Source organism: Penicillium coprophilum (assembly GCF_028826855.1).
Source record: "Penicillium coprophilum strain IBT 35676 chromosome Unknown utg000001l_segment0_segment0, whole genome shotgun sequence".
Taxonomy (NCBI): Eukaryota; Fungi; Ascomycota; class Eurotiomycetes; order Eurotiales; family Aspergillaceae; genus Penicillium; species Penicillium coprophilum.
The window spans coordinates 2766076-2786111 of NW_026622720.1; the positions used below are offsets into that span (position 1 = coordinate 2766076).

Here is a 20036-nt window from a genome sequence, read left to right on the forward strand (position 1 = left end):
GTACATGGAAATGGCATAAAAACATGTGCAGGTGAAACAAAATGCAAAAATAAATCTTGAAAGCAATGCTGAGCGTAAAAAGCATAACAAGCAAATGACGGGGTTCGAAGGGCAGGCAATTAACATCAAATACAGTGGCTGGAAATCAACCAAAGAAGCAAAGGCAAATGGCAAGAAATGAAAACGGCAACGCGAACGCATGAAAAATCAAAAGGTATCGAGAGCAAAAAAAGAAGCAGATGGACGAGGGGGCACGATTAGGGGTTAATGTGAACCATAATGTCAAACTCCACGGAGTGCGAAAGTACACACAGGACCAGCCAGGTGTCGAAGACGGAAAGCAGAAACACCACACTGGACTCCCTGGTGTAAGAAAAAGCAGGGAAAATGCAAATGAAAAAAAGCAACTAGGAACCACCGAGAGGTCAAAAGGCGAAGTGTTCCAGAGCTAAGTGCCCCAATACGCCCGCCTGCCCACTGGCATGTCCCTAGTTCCGAAGTGTCCCAATGAAAGCGTCCAACAAATGAGAGTAAGAAATCAAAAAGCGGAAATTTCAAGATATAGGCAAGAGATCAAGTTGAAATTGATCGGAAAATTTAGTATGCAGTGCCGACACTAGCAAGCGACTTGGTTGGCACTGCGTGGATTGGCTGGTCTTTGCCAACACGGAGAGAGTCTTCGTAGCCGACAAGGGCCTGGGAGTGGAGCTTGAATGATTCGCCCATCAGCTTGGTAATTCTGTAAAAGAGTTAGTGATTTGGTCGATGTGAGGAGAGATTAAAAAAAAAAAAAACATACCCCCAGACAACCACGCCGTCTAGGATGTTACCCCATACACGGGCGACGGTAGAGCTGAGTTTGCCAAAGGCATCGATGGCATCGTCATCAAACAGATTGCGGACCTTATTGTAGAGGGCCATTTCGGCCTCAGTCGCCGGCTCATCGTCATGTTCCAGGCGGTAGAGCCAGAGGCTCAGGATGACCATCAGATCCAGGCCGCAGAGAGGGTGCTCGACGCTCCAGTTAGTAGCGGAAGTCTTGGCAACCCAATTAATGCCTTGAATAGCGGCAATCTCAATGCATTCGAAACACTGTTGAATAACCTTGTTCATTTCCTGCGAGCGCTTGACCTTCTCACGAGCGACAGTCATGGCAGCCGCCACCTCGTAAGATGAGTGGTATCGCATCGCCTCCTGGATGGACTTGAGGTCAACTGCCAGGCGGGCGCGGGTGTTACGGTAGACTGCCATCGAGTTGAAGATCAATGGGTGACCCTTTTGAGGAGTGCTAAGCGGGACCACAATTGTTTCCGGTTCACAAACCTCGAGGGAGCTCTCCCAGGTCTCGAGGGCCAGACGCAGCTTGTATTCGGTAACCACATCTTGAAGCGCCTCAAAGCTGCGCTTGTGGCTCCAGACTTGCAGGAACAGGGCGTTGATGAGAACACGGGTGGCGAATGCACTGTAGCGGGTCTGTTCGCCCTGGAAAAGGAAATCGTGGGCCTCGCGCACGGTCAAGGCGCTCGAGACTGTGCCACGGCGCCAGCTCTCATCATCAGTGGCGTCCAAGTTCCACAGGGACTCCGAGGACGGAAGCTCCAAGTCGTCAAACTCATCGAAGCTCATAGCGGGAGTGTGGTTGAATGTAAGCGTCAACATGCCGAAGAAGATGTACACGGCGAAGTATGTGCGACGGCAAGATTCGTCCTCAATCCATTCCTCGCGCGATGGCTGGACATTCTGGCGAGCCTGGGTCCGCAACTTGAGCTGGTACCGATTGCCGGCGACCATGTTGGCCAAGAGACTCTTGATTGAACAAGTCCATTCCAGACCCTTCGGGTCGCCGCTCCAGCTCTCAAATACCATGTTCAACAAGGTAGCCTGCATCAATGACAAGGGGCACTTGCGGGAATCGAAGTTGTCCTTGTGCTGAAGGAATTGATTGACCAGTACCTTGGAGCCGACATGGAGCATGAAGGCGTGCTCGCGCTCGAAGGTGTAAAGAGCACCAATTGACAAAACTGCAAGCAACAGCGGTGCTGGAACTTGAGAAGGCTTGAATGATTCTTGGTGGAGGAATGGCAAGTGAGGATGGTACAGGTTAAAGTAGGTGGACAAATACCGGTTCAGCGCAACCGTGGAAGGAAGCTGGAAAGTGTCAGGCAGCGCACCAAGGGTGTCTGATGCCTGAACCCGGTCCACTACATAGTTGCGTTCCATGTCGTTAGCAAGTTGGGGAGCCCTGGGAAGGGTCAGCGCTTGACTAGGACCGGGCGAGCGGCGGTAGTTAACCGGGCTAACGGGACCAGTCATGGAGGGGTAGGGCGACAACGCATTCGGGGTAGAGTGGCCGGACATAGGCAGCGAGTTAGACATGAGAACGTCCCCGAGGGGGCCATGGCGATCGACGAGAGTGGGCATCGAGCCCGGTTCTGCGGGGGAGATAAGGGTGTCCCAAGGCATCTGAGGCAGAGTGGCGTTGCCTGAGAGGTAAGGCTCGAAGGAGCCGCGTCCTGGCGAAAGGGATTCGGAACGCTCGGAGGCCTGGCCGGTTGCTGCTGCTGCAGCCTTATGTTGGAAGTCTGTCATCAACATGGCTGCAGTTTCAAGGTCGACCATACCATCGCTGCTTGTGCTTGCCTCGGTCTGCTCCAACGTCGTCGGGTCAACCGTAGCCGAGGACCTAGCCGGAGCAGATGCAGAGTTTTTCTGAACCCCTCCACCACGTCTACGCCCCTCTGCGACCAGGGGAATTCCACCGTCCTTGGCGTGAACAGTCCGGTCGTGTCGCAAAAGAAGATCGCGACGGACAAAGGTACTGCGACATTTTAAGCACTTGAAGGGTCTCTCTTTCGTGTCTGTATTGTTTCCGAGTTTGTTAGATTGAAATCGACGCGACTTGGGGAATAGGTTTTTAATCTTACGTGAGCGCTCATGGCGACTGCGATGTTCACTTCTGCTGAACGCGCGATTGCAAAATTGACATTTGTATTTCTTCTCTGGGGCCGATGTTTTCTTGGCCGGTGAGTTGGCCGTCCCAGGTGCGGAAGGAGCCATGTGTAGGGTTTAGAGCGACGGTGGTATTGTCCCCTGAGTAAGTTCGCACCGGTTCTGTAGGCGTGTCGACGACAGAAGTTCGTTGGGATGTCTGATCATTCCTTGAGTGGGGGGAAAAGTTAAGAGAGAAAGTGGTGTCCAGCCACAAGGGAGATATTAGAAGAAGCAAACGCTGTTAGAAAAAATAATAATAAAAAAAAAAAGAACGATTAGATGGAAGGGGAGGGGAAGAGGGGACGGAGAAGATTAAGAAGGATTTTGGGATTTCTGGGATTTCGGGTTTTTGGGGGGGACGATGGAGGGGGATGTGAGAGGGGAGCGAAGGGAGGGGGGAAAAGGACGTGGGCATAAATAGATCGCTTACTTACGTGTTGAAGCAATGACCAACAGAGGGGCGAAAGCGGGACCGATTACAGCTACAAGGACTATCAGAGAGGGGAACTCACAGGAACTGTTACCCAGCCCCCTCTTCACCCACGCACTTTTCCTTTCACCCACACCCACTTTTGCCCAGTCCAATGTGCCCCCCCTTTCTCTTTATTTACTGTACTCTGTACATCGCTTTACAATACGAAATCGACACGTAATTATTAAAAAAAAAAAAGCCCTATAGATTTGTCCCGATCGCAAGTCCACATGGGGGTTTTTTTTCCCTTTTAGATCTCTATAAACCTAACACTAGGTCGATCATTTTATTGAGCAACTTCCTGCGAGGGTGATTTACAAACAATATACTGTTATTGAATGCCCCTCGCTGGGCTTTTGTTTATCTTATTATGTGGCATGTGAGGCGGTGATTCCGAGCGTGGCACACTTCAAGAGGCTGATAGCCCCTTATTCTTTTAATTTCAGATTGACCCCCCTACAGGGGGGGTATAATCTCATCTGCAAGCCTTAGATGTGGTTCTCTTTTCGGTGATATCAATAGATCTTCTCAACCATGGTTCACATACCCCTCCACCCCTCCCAAGATCTACATTGTATATAGAAACACAGATCGATGTTGGACGTTGTATACTTTTCTATAGACTTCGTCGCACAGCTCCGACTTTTGAGAATGAGACAGGGATACATAAACACTCAAGACAGTAACATTTTCCCTGAATGTGAACTACCATTGAGAATGGAGACCTTGCCCGGTACCAGTACGAGTACCAAGTATATCGCTAATGGCATAGCTGCATGGGAAAAGTAGATCGATCCATCAAATCAAGAACTATTGTATGCTTGGGTGCCCATCAATCCCGTCTCCTGACAGATCATCCTACGGTACTTTTGGCGCCTCACAAATTGACTGGTCCAGATTTAGTCTCACCTTAAACTCTCTGGGCCTATGATAGCTATCCCCCGCCTTGTGGCTGTTCGTCTGTCCGACTGTGCCACGCTCGAGATTATGTGTTCCATCATGCCATGTTCAACTGCAGTATGCAGCGGATCGATGTACCCTGTATTGTCCTCGAGGCATCACCTGCCGGACTATATGGAGAAAAGATCTGCATACAGAGTAGAATGCAAATCGGAGCATTGGATGGAATAACATCCTCAGATTACTCTTTTCTTTGAGTTTATGCATTGCCAGCACCAAAAAAAAAAGCCCCGGCTACCTGCGCTACAAATACTAAAGTAGGACCGAATGCCCATGAAGCTAGTCTCCAACACGATCGTTCCTCCCAGGCTCCACACAGTGAAGTTGCAGTTGTATACACCGCAAAAGCTGCCATAGTAAAACAAAGTACGGAGTACTCCGTACTCCAGACACCGTTACCTATCACTGCGGAGCGATAAATTGAGTATCGCGAGTTCCCGGGTCCTATCAGTGGGGCAAATCCAACACTTACATCATTGGAACCCGAAGATCCCGGACGCGGAGCACCGACGCGGTTACTTAGGAAACGCGCTTCGCGTGGAACACGGCACAAGATCGCCTTTCACATCGAAAGCAAATTGCAAATTAGCGGAAATCTCACGTCAATATCGACCTAGCCTTTGTGTCCCGAGCACCCCCTTGATTCGCGGAAATCAAATCACTAAATACTGTCCCGGACTTCCGGATGATCATCGAAGCCTAGGCAAAACTTCTTCTGATCTGGTGGATCTAGACTATCAACTAGCCTCAAGCTCCAGCGGTGAAGCCGGGTGGCTGACAACATATGCTTTCAGGAAGGGATCGCAAGAGTCCATGAATCTTGATACAAACTCAAGTCGACATCTTCGCACTTTTGTTCGGTCCACTTGCCGATGCAGCGGACCGACCCTGTCTAACGTTCTCGACCCAGGAACAAGAAAAAAATAAAATAAAGAAAAAGGCACAAGGTCATGACGATACTGTTGTATGGAGCGGTGACTTGACCGCCTAATAAAGATCCTTATTGATTCCTTGCCTCGAAAAGTAATACACCAGACGATCCACCATTCCTAATCCCTTGGGCCGCAAATCCAGGATATGTCTTTCATTCCACACCCCCCCTCTGAGCGGTCAAAAGCACGCTGAACAAAAGAACCATATCCATCGAAAACCCGCTCAATTATGGATCTGCACTGAGGATCCAATCGGACCAGTTACGAATCAGACTTCATTGACCATTTTCCCTTCGAGCTCTGCTCCACATAAGCAAGCCCGCTACCGTTACAAGAATTTCAGGAACCTCTTCCCCGGCGCCCCTGAGCCAGTAGTGGACACCGACAGACGGGCTTGGCTGGAGCCCATCGTCCCGACAACTCCATAGCCAAGGTTCGGTGTCTCCGCCATGGACGCCAGGACGGTCTGGAATCTCCCAACTCAGTCCTATTCTGTAAGTGAGCCCAAGTCAGCCCGTCTCCAAGTCAAAGATGTCGGTGAAGCCTGTTTTCGTGTCAATATATTCACTCTTCACCGCTTCTGCAAGATGTAAAGAAGGAATCTACTAAACAAGCGTGCCCCCACTGGTCTCGACTTCAACCGACTTGACGGTGTGAGCATCATTGATCGCGTAAATCTCGAAATTGAATTTCGGCTCAAAACTGAGGTCCCCATTGTGCGCGCTATCACCGATATACTTTCGCTAAATAATGGGTCTTGAAAGAGGACCCCCAACATCCCTGTGTTGGCAAACTAAGACAAAGACTGCTCAAGATGGAGTCAAGTCGTCCCTCCCCACCCAACGCGTGCTCTGTACATCGTAAAGTTCCTTACCAGACAGCGGGCCGCCAGTGGGTTTCAGTATTACACAATAGCAAATGCGTCTGCCTACTTGGTTAAGGAAGCCCATTTCCGAATTCTGCGTTCGCACCGGCTGTCCCGAAGAATACGAGGCTGGATTCGGGTGCCGGCATCCTGTTACCATACCCAGAGACACGGGTAAACTGAAGCTCTTCGTGTAGCTTGTAATATGTGGATATTGAGTGAAACTCGAAATATGGAGTTCAGAGCCCTTGTATGGGTACTTCGCCCTCCGTACTCCATACTGGACATTGTACCTATGGTCCAAGTGAAAATTTACGACGTGCATATACATTATTGTACATGTCGATGATCCACGGCTGCATGACAGACCTGTTTATCTAGAATATGCTTCGAACCACGGAAACATGGTCAATCGCAGATGCGATCGCGCAACCCCTGGTTCGTGACGGAAGGGGACGTCCGGGGAAGCACTTCCGGTCCATGGTTCACTCCCATCCGAATCTTGGTTCGCGTCACGCTCTGATATCAGATGAACGAGTCACAATCATATTTTCTGCAACATTTTGCCTGCGAGACAGACTGAACTCTATTGCTGCATGCTATCTCTCTGTCTATACATACATATAACGTGCCGTGCATATAACGCAAGTGCCTCCCTCGGACCCCTGTCGCGTTGGCGAATTGGCCGCGTTGATTGGACAATCCTTCCAATGCAGGGGATACACCACACATGCGAGCACAGATTCATCACATTGGCAATAATATCCTGTATTCAATATCTTACAGGGCTCGTAATATTGCTGATCTCTTACTTATCCAACGGAGAAGGTACCCTCCTCCCCCCGCGCGGAGGTACTCCCGCGGAATTTTCTCGAAAAGGTGGACACTTGGCTAAGGGGGAGTCTAAGTGGGAAAGTGACGGAGAACGGAGGTTCCGGAAAACCTTCTTTGTTTGATTGTCGTGAATTGATTGCTTGAAACTTCCCAAGGTTTAACATTCGACGCGACCGCCGTCTAGAACAAAGGAATTTCCAACCTTGGAACGAATAAACTTCCATGGTCTGGTGGACTAGGGCCGGCTTGCTCCATATAATATAGAGTGAGGCGGAAATTGGAATTAAGTGGAGAGCTGGGCGTTTTCCTAGTGTTGCATTGAAATCGAGGTGGAAATAAAAAAGGACGGCAAAGGAAAAGGGGGAAGAGGTCATCGGAGACCCGAGATTCTGGATAAATCAGGGGATGGGATCGCGTCGTTATTGGATGTCTGCTGCATCGAACGGCAGGATTGGGTCTCGGTAGGTGGGAATCTCTCCGGTTGGGGGCTTGTGACTGGCGATGATGTAGTCTGTCTGGGTTCCTGCGACTCGTAATGTCCGACTGCAAGGAACAAGGAACGAGGGGCATGGTGGCGACTTTTCAATTGAAGGTCATTTGGTTTGCCAACCGGTCTGACCTTGGAAGTACTCCGTACTCCATACTTCCAAGGTCAATTGGGCCAGTCGCTTCTCCATTTGTCACGGTTTTCTTGGCCTCGGTCTCGCTTGCTTTAGTCCACACCATATACTCCGTACTCCGTAAACATATTGTGCTTTGAAGAATAGAGCATTGGCTGCTCGAAGTTCAATAGAAACATTGAGACGGCGAGCGATGTTCCATACTCAAGCTATTGTTGTAACGTACTCTTTCTCCTGCGCGGGAAGGGCATAAGAAAGCTTTTCTGGTAAAGTACTATATACAATATATATAATAGTGTCCCCTATGTGAAACATCTTCCCGTCGGTGTGATCAGTTGCTCGGAGTTTATTTCATGTTGAGCAGTTCCACGGTACACCTGAAAGATGTCATTATATATATGTAGACTCGAGCAGCTATCGACATGTTTTCTTGTCTTGTCGATAAATATATGGAGTATGCTTCCACCATTGTAACATTCTCAATCGTACGGAGTACCGTGCTCTCAACGAGGAGTACAACTAGATAACTAGGTTAGTCCCAAGCCAGGGTCCCGACGGCAGGTAAACTGTATAAACCTAATCGGAGATGAGTTCCTGAATTGGCATTCCGATTCATCCGTGATTCTCTCAGGTACATCATTCGTAGCAATGAATGACGAGGAGTATACGGAGTACACGTGCTCTGCTCATGTCGGCACAAAAGACTATCTTCGGATATAGGTTGATATGCTCAATGAATTGCTCGCTTAGAATGTACTTTGTATGCCCGGATATGTGTCGTGACCTCCAAGGCTTCCTTGGAATATGCAAGTTCCACAAGCCTCATTACATTTATATACAACATAGTATATTTACTATACTCCGTATACCCCGTACCGTATCACCCTGATAGACTCGAGCCGAGTTCTATGCGCTCTTGACAATTGATGTTATTAGTTGACTATATATCGTAATGCGTTGGATTACCCTGGCTTTATTTGAACATGTTGAATAAGACATCAATCCCTCATGCTACCCCGAATGTTCTCTGCAGAGCTATTGCGCGTCTATGAGCACATACCCCTCTCAATCCACGAGGGAAACAGTTGCTAAGTGGGTAAGTCTCCAAGCCCCCGGGTCCATTGCGTTCTGCTTACAACGGTCTTGCATACAGGGTAACCTAATAGGGTGAAATATCATTGAAAAGGGTTCTAGAAGTATTTCAAGCAAAACTGGAATTGGATCAAGCTGGAGTACCATGGTTCAAGTCGGAAGAGTGTGCGGGCCGTTGGATTGGCTGGAAATGGATCATGCCATGTGCCAGCCCCATCGGAGGCTAAAGGATTCCGATTGCATTACGGAGTACGGAGTACTTACAATATAGAATGTACAAGTTCAGATATATATCAAGGGTTGCACTTCTCACCGCGTCAAATCGTTAAGAATACGAGAGTAAGTAGACATAGTGAGTCTCTTTTGAGTCGACAGATTATGCACCGACCACGGAGTTGTCAACTATTACGTGGATGATGTATATCGTCTGTATAACATATATTGCTGTATATTATTATGTATTGTACCGGGGACGAGCGTCAGCACGATCCAACCCGAGTCTGGAAAGTGGGAACTGGAAAATCCACTTTAGAGTATCCTCAATATTAAATACAGTACGGAGTAAAAATCGCCTTCTAGAACCATTTTGGCGCTAATTGGGTAAAGAATACGGAGTCGACACCTTCTCCGATGGTTATCCGAAAGAGTTCCATGGATGCTATACTTGGTAGAAACAACTTGGAAGGCCTTTTGTCACACTCCACTGGGGCTGGGCATCTGGTCTCGTTGGATATCATCCGAGCACATGGACCACGCAATTGCCTATTCTTACCGAGACACTATGTTGTACTCCGTAGAATTTATGCATTGTTAGCCCCCCGGAGTACATCCATGGACATCAACAATTTGAATGTGAGTATTTGATACCCCTTACTGGTTTCAGCTAGGATATCCTTGATCAATTATTGATAAATGGAGAGAATATGGAGTACCTATATGGATTTAAGGTATAACATGTCAAATCATGGGAACTTGCAGCTTGGAGATCCCATGTCATTCTTCACAATTGCAAATCGTGCATGTCTTCCATGTGTCAAGCCACCAATAACCCCGGTTTAACATCGTATCTGTGGGCCATGGACCAGTCTTCACGGAGTATATTCTAATATTTTGGCATTTGTCACTCTTGAGGCTATACATCAAACATGCATGTACCTAAGCTGACTGCTTAGATCCGTAGATGTGACCGTAAGCGTCTAAGCATAAGTAAGCGTGGATATTTCATCACACACTCCAGGGCTCCCTGTCACACACAGACAGTGGGGGAACATCACGACATCAAAAAAAGAAGACACCAAGTAATAATGAAATGGTCTCCAGTCCTGACACACGGGGCCCCCATGATTACTTAGACTTGAACTTTCCAAGGTTCTAGGAAAGATCAAATGCAGTCGCAATCACACATCCAACTGTAAGAGTGTGGATATCCAACACTTTGAAAGCGTTATGCTCATCCTATTGGTGTTTTGAAAGAGAGATTCCATGTGGTATTGTAACATATGTATTTTTACTCCCCTCAATGGCCTCGTGTATCAATACCGGTATTGCAACAGGTATTGCATGCGCCCGTCCCGCCTCCACCTGCAACTCCCCCTAATTCAATCCCACTTCCATTTCTTGAGAGGTTTCTGTGACTTATCGGCAGAGTTGGATTCTTCTTGGACGCAAGTCTTTTGTTTTGGATTTTGAATTGAAAAAAAAAAAAAAAACAGCGACTCCCCAACGCGCACCTCAACATCGAATACAGCCATGAGCGGATATTGAGCTCACCCCTCCCTTAACCCCTCCAGAAGCTCTCTGGATTGTGGCCCTGTGAACCCCTCGATGTTTGAGATTCGCGCGGCAAAGTTAGCCGTCGACACCACTGCACTGACCAAGTCCGGGACTGTTGCGACCGCATTCGAGTACACCGACGAACAAGTGACCACACCCACAGCCCAATCCCGCTATCGCGGCCGGGGAAATAGTGTATCACGAGATAGATATCATATCAATCATTCCCCGGTTAAAATGGCCTCTGGATATGCGGTCAGCCCGGAACCCCCGGCGCTCTTCGTGCGGGCCATGTACGATTATGACGCCGACGATCACACTAGCCTAAGTTTTCGCCGTGGCGACATTATCCAGGTCCTGAACCAACTAGAAACTGGGTGGTGGGATGGAGTTATCGATGATGTTCGAGGCTGGTTCCCAAGTAACTATTGTACCCCAATCACGGAAGCGGACGATGTCAGTGATCAGTTCGCTCACGCCCACCACGAAACCGACCTTAGCGCAGACTCCGGACTCGAAGACGAATACGGCGATGCACACGATGAGGATGAAGTAAAATCCGAGGGCAACTCTCGAGACTCACACCCAATTCTCGCTACCGAGGGTATTCCCGCGCCCAAGGAGCAGGAAGAGGCTGCATTTTGGATCCCCCAGGCGACACCCGACGGCCGTCTGTTCTACTTCAATACTCTCACCGGATATTCCACCATGGAGCTGCCTTTTGAGAACCCGACCGCAGCAACTGAACCCGGTCCGCGAGATCGAAATAACTTCTTTGTCCCTGACCAGACGCGCCCACCCCCGGAGCTGATGGCGCGAGGCTTTGAGCGAGATGAAGACGAGTACGATGGATCGGCATCGGAGGCAGAAGGAGAGTCATTGATGTTAGGCTCGCATGACTCGATCTCTCGCCGACGTCAGTCCATGGTCGATGGAGTATCCCCTGCTACATCCATGGATTCCTTGTACGCGCCGGGGTCTAAGGAATTCAAAACGCCGCAGCCGCCGAGCAAGAGCCCGCAAAAAGTATACAGCCTGGGCGGAAATAGTACCAGCACATCTGTGAATGAAAGCTTTCCCAGGCCTTCTATCTCCTCCAACCCTCCTCAACACTTTGTCGATGATGGCTTCGCACCGCCAATAACCTGGTCTTTGCTTGTGGACAACATGCGGTACGCCGTGGAAGCTTATCGCCAGACGCTTTTCAACGGCGAGCGTGCAGAGTATGTAAGAAAGGCGGAGGACATATCGGACCATCTTCGCATGCTACTCGCTGCTGGATCTGACACGACGGATAACCACTCTGGCAACCCATCTATCATTTCCACAAACAAGGCCCTATATCCTTACTTCCGGGACATGATGTCCAAGTTCTCGAAACTGGTTCTTTCATCACACATTGCCGCCGCTGATTGGCCTGGTCCCGATTCAGCCAATAAGTGTTTGCAAGAGGCCGAGGGAGTAATGCAGGGCGTGTATGGCTACGTGGAGGTGGCTCAGCAACAGCGCGGCGATGCGATCCATCGCGTTGTGCCTGGGTTTGTCAGCGGGAGCTCTTCGGGTGGTAGCTGGCAGAACAACAGTGTTTCTTTGAATGCTTCAGGTCCGACATCATTCTTTGTCCCTGATGGAAGGAACTCGCGAGTAGAACCATCGGCCACCCTTGACACTGCATTTTTGGACTCAATCGACATTCTCAGGAGATCTTTTGTTGGTAGTATTCGTCGACTAGAAGAACGGTTGATTGTAAACCGCAAGATCGTTACAGTGAAGGAACATGGAGATATTGCGGATGCAATTTCAGCTGCTGCAATCAAGGTCATTGAACAGTTTCGCCCATGGATATCCTCTGTGGAGTCGATGAATTTGGCTCCACTGGGGACAAGCTTCCAGAACCCCCAGCTAGTAGACTTCAGCTTGCAAAAGCAAAGAGTCTACGATGCTATTGGAGATTTTGTCCTGAGCTGTCAAGCAGTCTCTGCTCCTCTGGCTGATGAGTGGGCTGAGCTTCGCGGTAATTCACTTGACGATCGTGTGAATGCCGTGCGAGGTATCGTCAGACAATTGGAGAACTATGTCTCCCAGATTGGCTTCTCCCTCTCGCTGCTCCTCGAGCAAATCCCCACCGATTCAGCATCATCTCTACGACGAGATAGCCGTCAAGAAGTGGAAGACGATTCGTACAAGAACCTACATAACCGAGGCGATTCCAAGGCCAAGATTGCCACAGAGTCAATCGGGATTCCATCTTCCTACGCCCCTGAAAAGGAAGGCACCAATAAAGTACGAAGAAACATGGACAAGGCGCAACGATTCTTTGGCCAGGCACCTCCGACAGCTATCACCCGAGAGCCAATTCGGGAGCCAGTCCGCGAGCCCGAAGAGACTCCCTGGTTCTTGAAGATGGCCCATGAAGGCGAAGTCTTTTACGATAACAAGGGAGACTTGCCAATTCTCAAATGTGGAACACTCGCGGGATTGGTCGAGCACCTCACCCGCCATGATAAGCTTGATGCATCTTTCAACAACACCTTCCTCCTCACCTATCGCTCTTTCACTACTGCAACCGAACTATTTGAACTGCTTGTTCAGCGATTCAACATTCAGCCTCCATTTGGCCTGAATCAAGATGACATGCAAATGTGGATCGATCGGAAACAGAAGCCGATTAGATTCCGTGTCGTCAACATTCTGAAGAGTTGGTTCGATCATTTCTGGATGGAGCCTAACGATGAACTGCACATGGATCTCCTGCGACGTGTCCATAACTTTACCAACGACTCAATCGCCACCACCAAAACACCAGGAACCCCTACATTACTGGCCGTGATCGAACAACGACTTCGAGGACAAGACACAACTGTCAAGCGCCTTGTTCCAACCCAGAGCACCGCAGCGCCAACACCAATCATCCCTAAGAATATGAAGAAGCTAAAGTTCCTTGATATTGATCCGACGGAGTTTGCTCGGCAGCTTACCATCATTGAGTCGCGTCTATACTCCAAAATTCGACCCACCGAGTGCTTAAACAAGACATGGCAGAAGAAGGTTGGCCCCGATGAGCCGGAACCATCTCCTCATGTCAAGGCCTTGATCCTTCACTCAAACCAGCTTACCAACTGGGTTGCCGAGATGATTCTCACTCAGGGTGATGTCAAGAAGCGTGTTGTGGTCATCAAGCATTTTGTGAACGTGGCCGATGTATGTGTCTTTTACTGTTTGTTTGACTAATTCTGGCCTTACTAACTCGACTATACAGAAATGTCGCAACCTGAACAATTACTCCACCCTGACATCTATCATCTCTGCTCTTGGAACCGCACCCATCCATCGTCTAGGTAGGACATGGGGACAGGTTAGCGGACGCACGTCCGCAATTCTGGAACAAATGCGTCGGCTTATGGCTAGTACAAAGAACTTTGGCGAATACCGAGAAACCCTGCATCTTGCTAACCCGCCCTGTATTCCATTTTTCGGTATGCATCACCTCGTTTCAAGCAGATTGCCTTGAAAATCTTTCACCCCTTTGATTTACGGCTAACACATCCTAGGTGTCTATCTTACTGATCTGACCTTCATTGAAGACGGTATTCCGTCTCTAACACCCTCAGAATTGATCAACTTCAATAAGCGGGCTAAGACCGCAGAAGTCATTCGGGATATCCAACAATACCAGAATGTGCCTTACCTTTTGCAACCTGTCGGCGAACTGCAAGATTACATTCTCAGTAACCTCCAAGGTGCTGGGGACGTACACGACATGTACGAACGAAGTCTGGAAATTGAGCCTAGGGAGCGTGAGGATGAAAAGATTGCAAGGTATGCTGAAGCCACAAGCAGAGACAAGGGCTCCTTGTTGTTTGCATCCACCGTCGCTATTTTGCGATGATTTGTTTTTGTTTAAGAAAGAATGGCGTCTGGCTTGGCGATACCCAAATTTGACCTCCAACATATTTTCCTGGGCCGAAACTTTGCTTTTTTTCTCAAAACTGTTCGGCTGTTGAGACTAACCGTTTTTGATTCTGAATCTCGTAGATTACTATCTGAGTCCGGTTTCCTGTAACCCGCCAAGATCCCTGTCAATTTTACGCCACACAGGTTCGATACATCTACTGTCCAATGACGCCACTGTTCGATCGTCGACGCGGGAAATCCGCTCCTGTTGGGGCATTTCCGGACCTCGTGACCGTGTCTAGGCTGTCTTAGTCTCCACACTCTTGTCTCTCATTTCAGGGATACTTGCAGATCGATTCATCGCATGCGTCTTTCCAAGATCCACCTTCAAACGCTTATTCGCATTTGACCCTCACATGCATCGAACACGGACTCTGTATCCGGTTCTCAATATACCACTTTCCCCGACAAGAGACCTGTCCGATTTGTTGGGACTTCTATCCCCTTTCCCTCCTATCTCCCAAATGAGGCTACCTGCCTCTGTGGCTGGAACTCACTTCTTTGTACGGAGTACTGACACATATTATAGCCATTTTCTTGGTGTACATTTTATGGCCTTTGATTCGTTTTTTTTTCTTTTGACTTTTTCAACATATCCCCTTGTGTTGTCGCCAGGTTGGGGCGATTTGCTTTTTTTTTTTCTTTTCAAGCTTATGTCCTCCACGCCGTCTTCTGAATAATGATACGTCAACGACTTGAGACTTGTGTTCCTGTCTGATGGATGTTACCTGGAGTTGGCTTGGTCCTTTCCGCTTCATTATGTACAGTGTTCCACGACTTTTTTGTTTGTTGTCCGGAATTGCATATTCCGTGCCAATAGAGGTTGATTCTCTTGATTTGTATTTACTTAGCCTAGTGGAGTAACTACATCACCCCGGGGGGCCCCGGGACGCCTACAAACGGTAATGTGAAGTCGTAAATTCGTTCATTCGCAGGAACTGCAATTTTAGATATTCTATGATCTTGATGAATCAAGAAAGACTGTTGCACATGGCAAAATCCCAGACCTCGAGAAATGCCGGAGAACATGGTGAGGCAAAGGAACAGAGGAATATTAACCCGCTAAGCGCCAAATGCAACAATTCAAGCAAAAGGGGAAAGAGGCGTGGCAGTCATGTCATCTATGGGATTAAGCACCCATCGTCTGAGCCGAATCACTCTGCCGAAGGGGTCTGATTTCCAATGCCATGGAAGAGCTTCATCTTCGTTTCTGATGCCAAAAGGCCCTTCACTTCCTCCGCAACAATCCGCTGTCCGCCGCGGACAACCTTATCTAGTTGTTGGTCTTTGGAGTTGACACCACCGGCACGAGGACCGGTGACCTCCATTCCACGTGCGGCTTTGCGCACTTTCTGGCTGAGATCCATGATCTGCTTGTTACCGAAATCACGAGAGGTGAATAGCGGGCTCTGGCTGAGAGTTGCGACCCAGTACTTGTTCCATAGAAGGGACAGAATTTCCGTATCAAGGGTACTCTTGAAATGACTGACGTCAAGCGAGTAGTACTGATTGGCATGTGCACCGAAGTCCTCCGCCTTGCCGAGCGGGATAGTCTGATACTCGTCGTCCTCATGAGCCTCCTTCTGCGGGGTAAAGCCTGAAGGGAATGTGCGAAAAGCGCCGATCTCAACACGACCCGCGGAGATAGTGCGGTCCGGATCGATGACGACGGCGACAAAGGGTCCAGTCATTTGCTGTGTTTGCTGAGTGGCCACATCAATCCCAGAAAGCCAGCACCCATAGCCAGGGTGACTGTGATACCATCCGACAGCATTTTCCATCCGCCCCGCATCTCGACACGATTGCAGATATGATACCATGTATTCGTTTGCCTCGTCCTGTGCATTTACTCGAGTCTCCGTGCCTTCGACTGGCAGCCGGAACGCATCTGTCACAACGAAGGTGTTTGGTAGGATGTAGCCTTGCATCAAACCCATGATCTCTAGCGAGCCACCCGAGCGGGCGTGCATCACCATCTTCAATAGTGCTGTAGCGGAGATTCGGACATGCTTGAAATAGTATGGGTCGGTGGCCCATGGTCGTTCATCGTTGAGGGCTTTTTCTGTATCGGCATTGTATTCATAGAGAGCATCTCGTTGGGGGTCGAAGACACTTATCGCGTTCTCGAGCTCTGTGTGGGGACATTGGTCAATTACAAGCTGGTTGTCATATGGGTGTGGAGGTACTCACCCCAGGCCTGCTGGGCAGCTTGCATCTTGGATGGATGGGGATGGAGCACACAGTCGACGGATAATCAATGTATTACAGGAATCGGAGTACGTAAGGTAAGGGCTCGGTGATAATGGGAGTTCTGCAAGGACCGGAGAATAAATAGCATCAGAAGCCAATGTATTAAGTAGAATGGCCGTGGGGTTGATCATTGATTGGCAGTATTGGGCGGTGGGGCTGCTGAGTCAGCGGTTACCCGGGACGACGATCGCGCCCAAACATCCACTTGCGACCTTGGAAATTTGATGTTATCCTCCGCGATTTCAGTGCTTCCCCCTCATAAACAACAGTGTGCTCGCTGTCCCATGTCGCTGTCATAAGTGTTTTCACAGACCTCCACTCTCGTTTATTCCCGTCGCACCTTGTGTGCTAAGAACCCTGTGTGCCAGGCTCTCTTGTTTTGATCCCGATATTGGTCACCCTGTCGCAGCTTTGCTCGGCACTGTGTCGTTGGATTGGATACATCCCATTCTTTGTTATCAATCTTGACTTTTGTCACACCCATTGAGGGACTTTCTTTATCATGGCGGTAGACACTGGCTACCTGACCACTCAGGTCAACAACATCGTCGCTCAGCTCCATGGGATTTACGATGACATTGGAGTCCCTGCGCGTGAGCGCGAGTCCCGCGAGGCGGAGGTTGGTCTAGTCTCAGTGTAACAATGGCATTGTCGCATGGCTAACAGAGTGACACAGCTCTTCAGTGCCCTGTCGGAGACATTGAACAATCATCTTAAGGTCGTTGACGAGTGAGTCGCACCCACCGACTAACCTATTGTAGGTGTTCTAATTATATATGTAGGGAGCGAGAGGATATGACGCAGGAAGCAGAGCGTCTTATTACAGCGATTCAACAAATGGAATCTTCCCTGAGCGATGAACGGGCCAATGGTCAATACGAACTGAACCGCGACGACCTTCGAGTCACTTACCCACTTAACAAATGTATTAGTTTCTTGCGCGAGAAGAATGAGTCGATGAGCAAACTGCATCGTGAACGCTTTGAGCAGGTTAAGAGTGAGTGTTATCTGTGTGATGTGTCGCTGATGCCCGTTTACTGACATTCAACAGAACTTGTCGACGCGCTTGAATCTTACTCCTCACACCTCGAGCCATCATTTGTTAAGCTCGAGCTTCCTCCCACTGCGCCAGGAGCCTCGATTCCTCCGAGCTTCGATCTTTCACCTATGTATGTGACCGCCTTGGATGCCGAATTCACCCACGTCTACGAAGAATACCACCGTCGCATTGCCCAGGTCCAATCTGCCTGCGAGGAAATGATCAAACTTTGGGCCGAGCTCGGAACGCCCCAGGCGCAAACAGACTCCAATATTGTGAAGTGTTACCGCGAATCCCCTGAGCAACTGGGGCTCCATGAAGATGATGTCGCCAACCTGATGGCCAAGCGCAATAAATTGGTGGAAGAAAAGAAGAGCCGTGAGCGCAAGATCAACGACCTCCGAAATACTGTCATCTCTCTATGGGATCGCTTTGGTGTTGAGGAGGCCGATCGCAAAGCGTTCCTGGCTGCAAATCGTGGCTGCGGTTTGCGCATAATTAACGACCTCGAAGAGGAATTAACACGTCTCAACGAACTTAAGAGACAGAATCTCCACCTGTTTGTGGAGGATGCTCGCTGCCGATTGCAGGAGCTTTGGGACGGTCTCTTCTTCTCCGAAGAGGAAATGCTCGATTTTACACCTGCATTCTCCGATGTGTGCAGCGATGCCTTGCTTGAGGCTCATGAGGCCGAAATTACACGACTGGAGCATATAAAGGAGCAGCGCGCTCCTACCCTCGAAATGATTGACAGACACCGCACTCTTCTGGCAGACCGCGAGGCACTCGCAACGTCAAGCCAAGATGCATCCCGCCTCATGGGCCGCGGGAACAAGGGAGAGAAGCGTGACCCCGGAAAGCTTCTGAGAGAGGAGAAGATGCGCAAGAGAATCGCCAAAGAATTGCCGAAACTCGAAGCTGACCTGCGGAAAGAGTTGGAACATTGGGAAGATGAATTCGGCCGACCATTCCTGGTGCATGGTGAGCGATATCTCGATTCGTTGACACCTGTCAGGTCCATGCTTCCACCGCGCTCAAAGACACCATCTGCACCACCATCGACAACCAAAGCAAACACAATGAGACAGCAACCACCCGCCCGCCCTGGAAGCTCCCTGAGAGGGCCTCCTCCTCCCCGCTCAGCTACCAAGACCCCCACTAGCAGCGGCCCAGTCAAACACAATACCATTGGATACGGTGCCTCTCGAGCTGGGGCCACATCAAGAGCTGGTGCAACATCCCCTTCGAAGCTTCCCGCCCGTGTTCCGCTGGGAAATATGCCCCATGGGAACAACTCCCCTGAGCGTCGTATCCAACCCGGTGCCTACTCATCCAGCACACTTGGAAAGATGCCGCCCCCGCGCGGACCTCCCCCCACGGATGCGTGCGTTGACCGTTGAGTCAAGGGAAGATCGCTTCAGCCACCTTATGGAGCCACCTCGCTGCAACAGTGCTATGTCCAGTGCCTATGTTCGGCCTGTTAGCCCCGAAGACGTCTATGATGATCGGCAGCGATCCTTCATGAGCAATTCAGGATTTTCAAACTCGCAAAGATCCACCGGATTCTCTCATTCATCTCACTCTTCACAATCGTCACTGTCTCTGAACTCTAATCAGACATTCCCCCGACCAAACCCGTACTTGCAGCATGCAGCTCCGCCCCCAGCTGCCCGTCAGGTCTCTAACGCCTCTACAGTCAACACTGCAACCTCTGGATCTGAAAACTGGGAGACTTTTGAGGACGGCTCGGGATCAGAGGCCGATCCTAGTGATATTTATTATTCTAAACTCCGTGCTGCACATGGAGGAAAGCGATTTGCACCTGAGGACGGATCAGATCTCACTGGCAAGAAGTCTAAGGGTATCCGCAGTGTCAGTCCAGATGGTCCGCATCCCGGGCAGGTCCTGCGTGTTGCTGGCAGTGACAACGAGTGGGCCGATGACTATGAAACTTACTAGATGTTTTGACATCGCCTCCTCTCCCCGTAATGCATCTGACAATTTGCATCTCATTTCTCTTGGCGCCTCGGATGTTCAACGGTGGTTGCGCAACCGTTGACCTTTGATGATCCCACGACTGGATTCTGCACGGCTCATGATCACTCTTGGCTTCCCTTTCACGACTGAGCTCCCCTAGCTTTCATAGGGGCAGTGTTCTTCTCTCCCCACATACGATAACCTCCGAGGGGTCGACTACAACTTCTCTTCCTGTTCAAAATTACGAGTCTATCATGTCATTATTTATGCTCTCCTT

The 20036-nt window shown here is 49.5% G+C and overlaps 4 protein-coding genes across 4 annotated transcripts; 2 read left to right on the top strand and 2 right to left on the bottom strand.

The window, feature by feature from the left end:
• Nucleotides 1-597: 597 nt before the first annotated feature.
• N7500_001061 (C2H2-type zinc finger protein) lies at nucleotides 598-3057 on the bottom strand (the record flags this gene model as incomplete). Its single annotated transcript, XM_056672207.1, has 3 exons — nucleotides 598-739; nucleotides 800-2858; nucleotides 2925-3057. 3 exons carry the CDS (start codon nucleotides 3055-3057, stop codon nucleotides 598-600), a joined length of 2334 nt encoding a protein of 777 aa, XP_056537780.1.
• A 7533-nt stretch (nucleotides 3058-10590) lies between these two features.
• On the top strand, nucleotides 10591-14428 carry N7500_001062 (putative cell division control protein Cdc25; the record flags this gene model as incomplete). The annotated part of the gene is made up of 3 exons (XM_056672208.1): nucleotides 10591-13740; nucleotides 13799-14015; nucleotides 14091-14428. 3 exons carry the CDS (start codon nucleotides 10591-10593, stop codon nucleotides 14426-14428), a joined length of 3705 nt encoding a protein of 1234 aa, XP_056537781.1.
• Nucleotides 14429-15647: 1219 nt separating this feature from the next.
• N7500_001063 (Mov34/MPN/PAD-1 family protein) lies at nucleotides 15648-16708 on the bottom strand (the record flags this gene model as incomplete). The annotated part of the gene is made up of 2 exons (XM_056672209.1): nucleotides 15648-16624; nucleotides 16684-16708. 2 exons carry the CDS (start codon nucleotides 16706-16708, stop codon nucleotides 15648-15650), a joined length of 1002 nt encoding a protein of 333 aa, XP_056537782.1.
• A 537-nt stretch (nucleotides 16709-17245) lies between these two features.
• N7500_001064 (putative microtubule associated protein (Ase1)) lies at nucleotides 17246-19741 on the top strand (the record flags this gene model as incomplete). The annotated part of the gene is made up of 5 exons (XM_056672210.1): nucleotides 17246-17362; nucleotides 17420-17472; nucleotides 17526-17740; nucleotides 17795-19166; nucleotides 19234-19741. 5 exons carry the CDS (start codon nucleotides 17246-17248, stop codon nucleotides 19739-19741), a joined length of 2265 nt encoding a protein of 754 aa, XP_056537783.1.
• Between the last annotated feature and the right edge of the window lie 295 nt (nucleotides 19742-20036).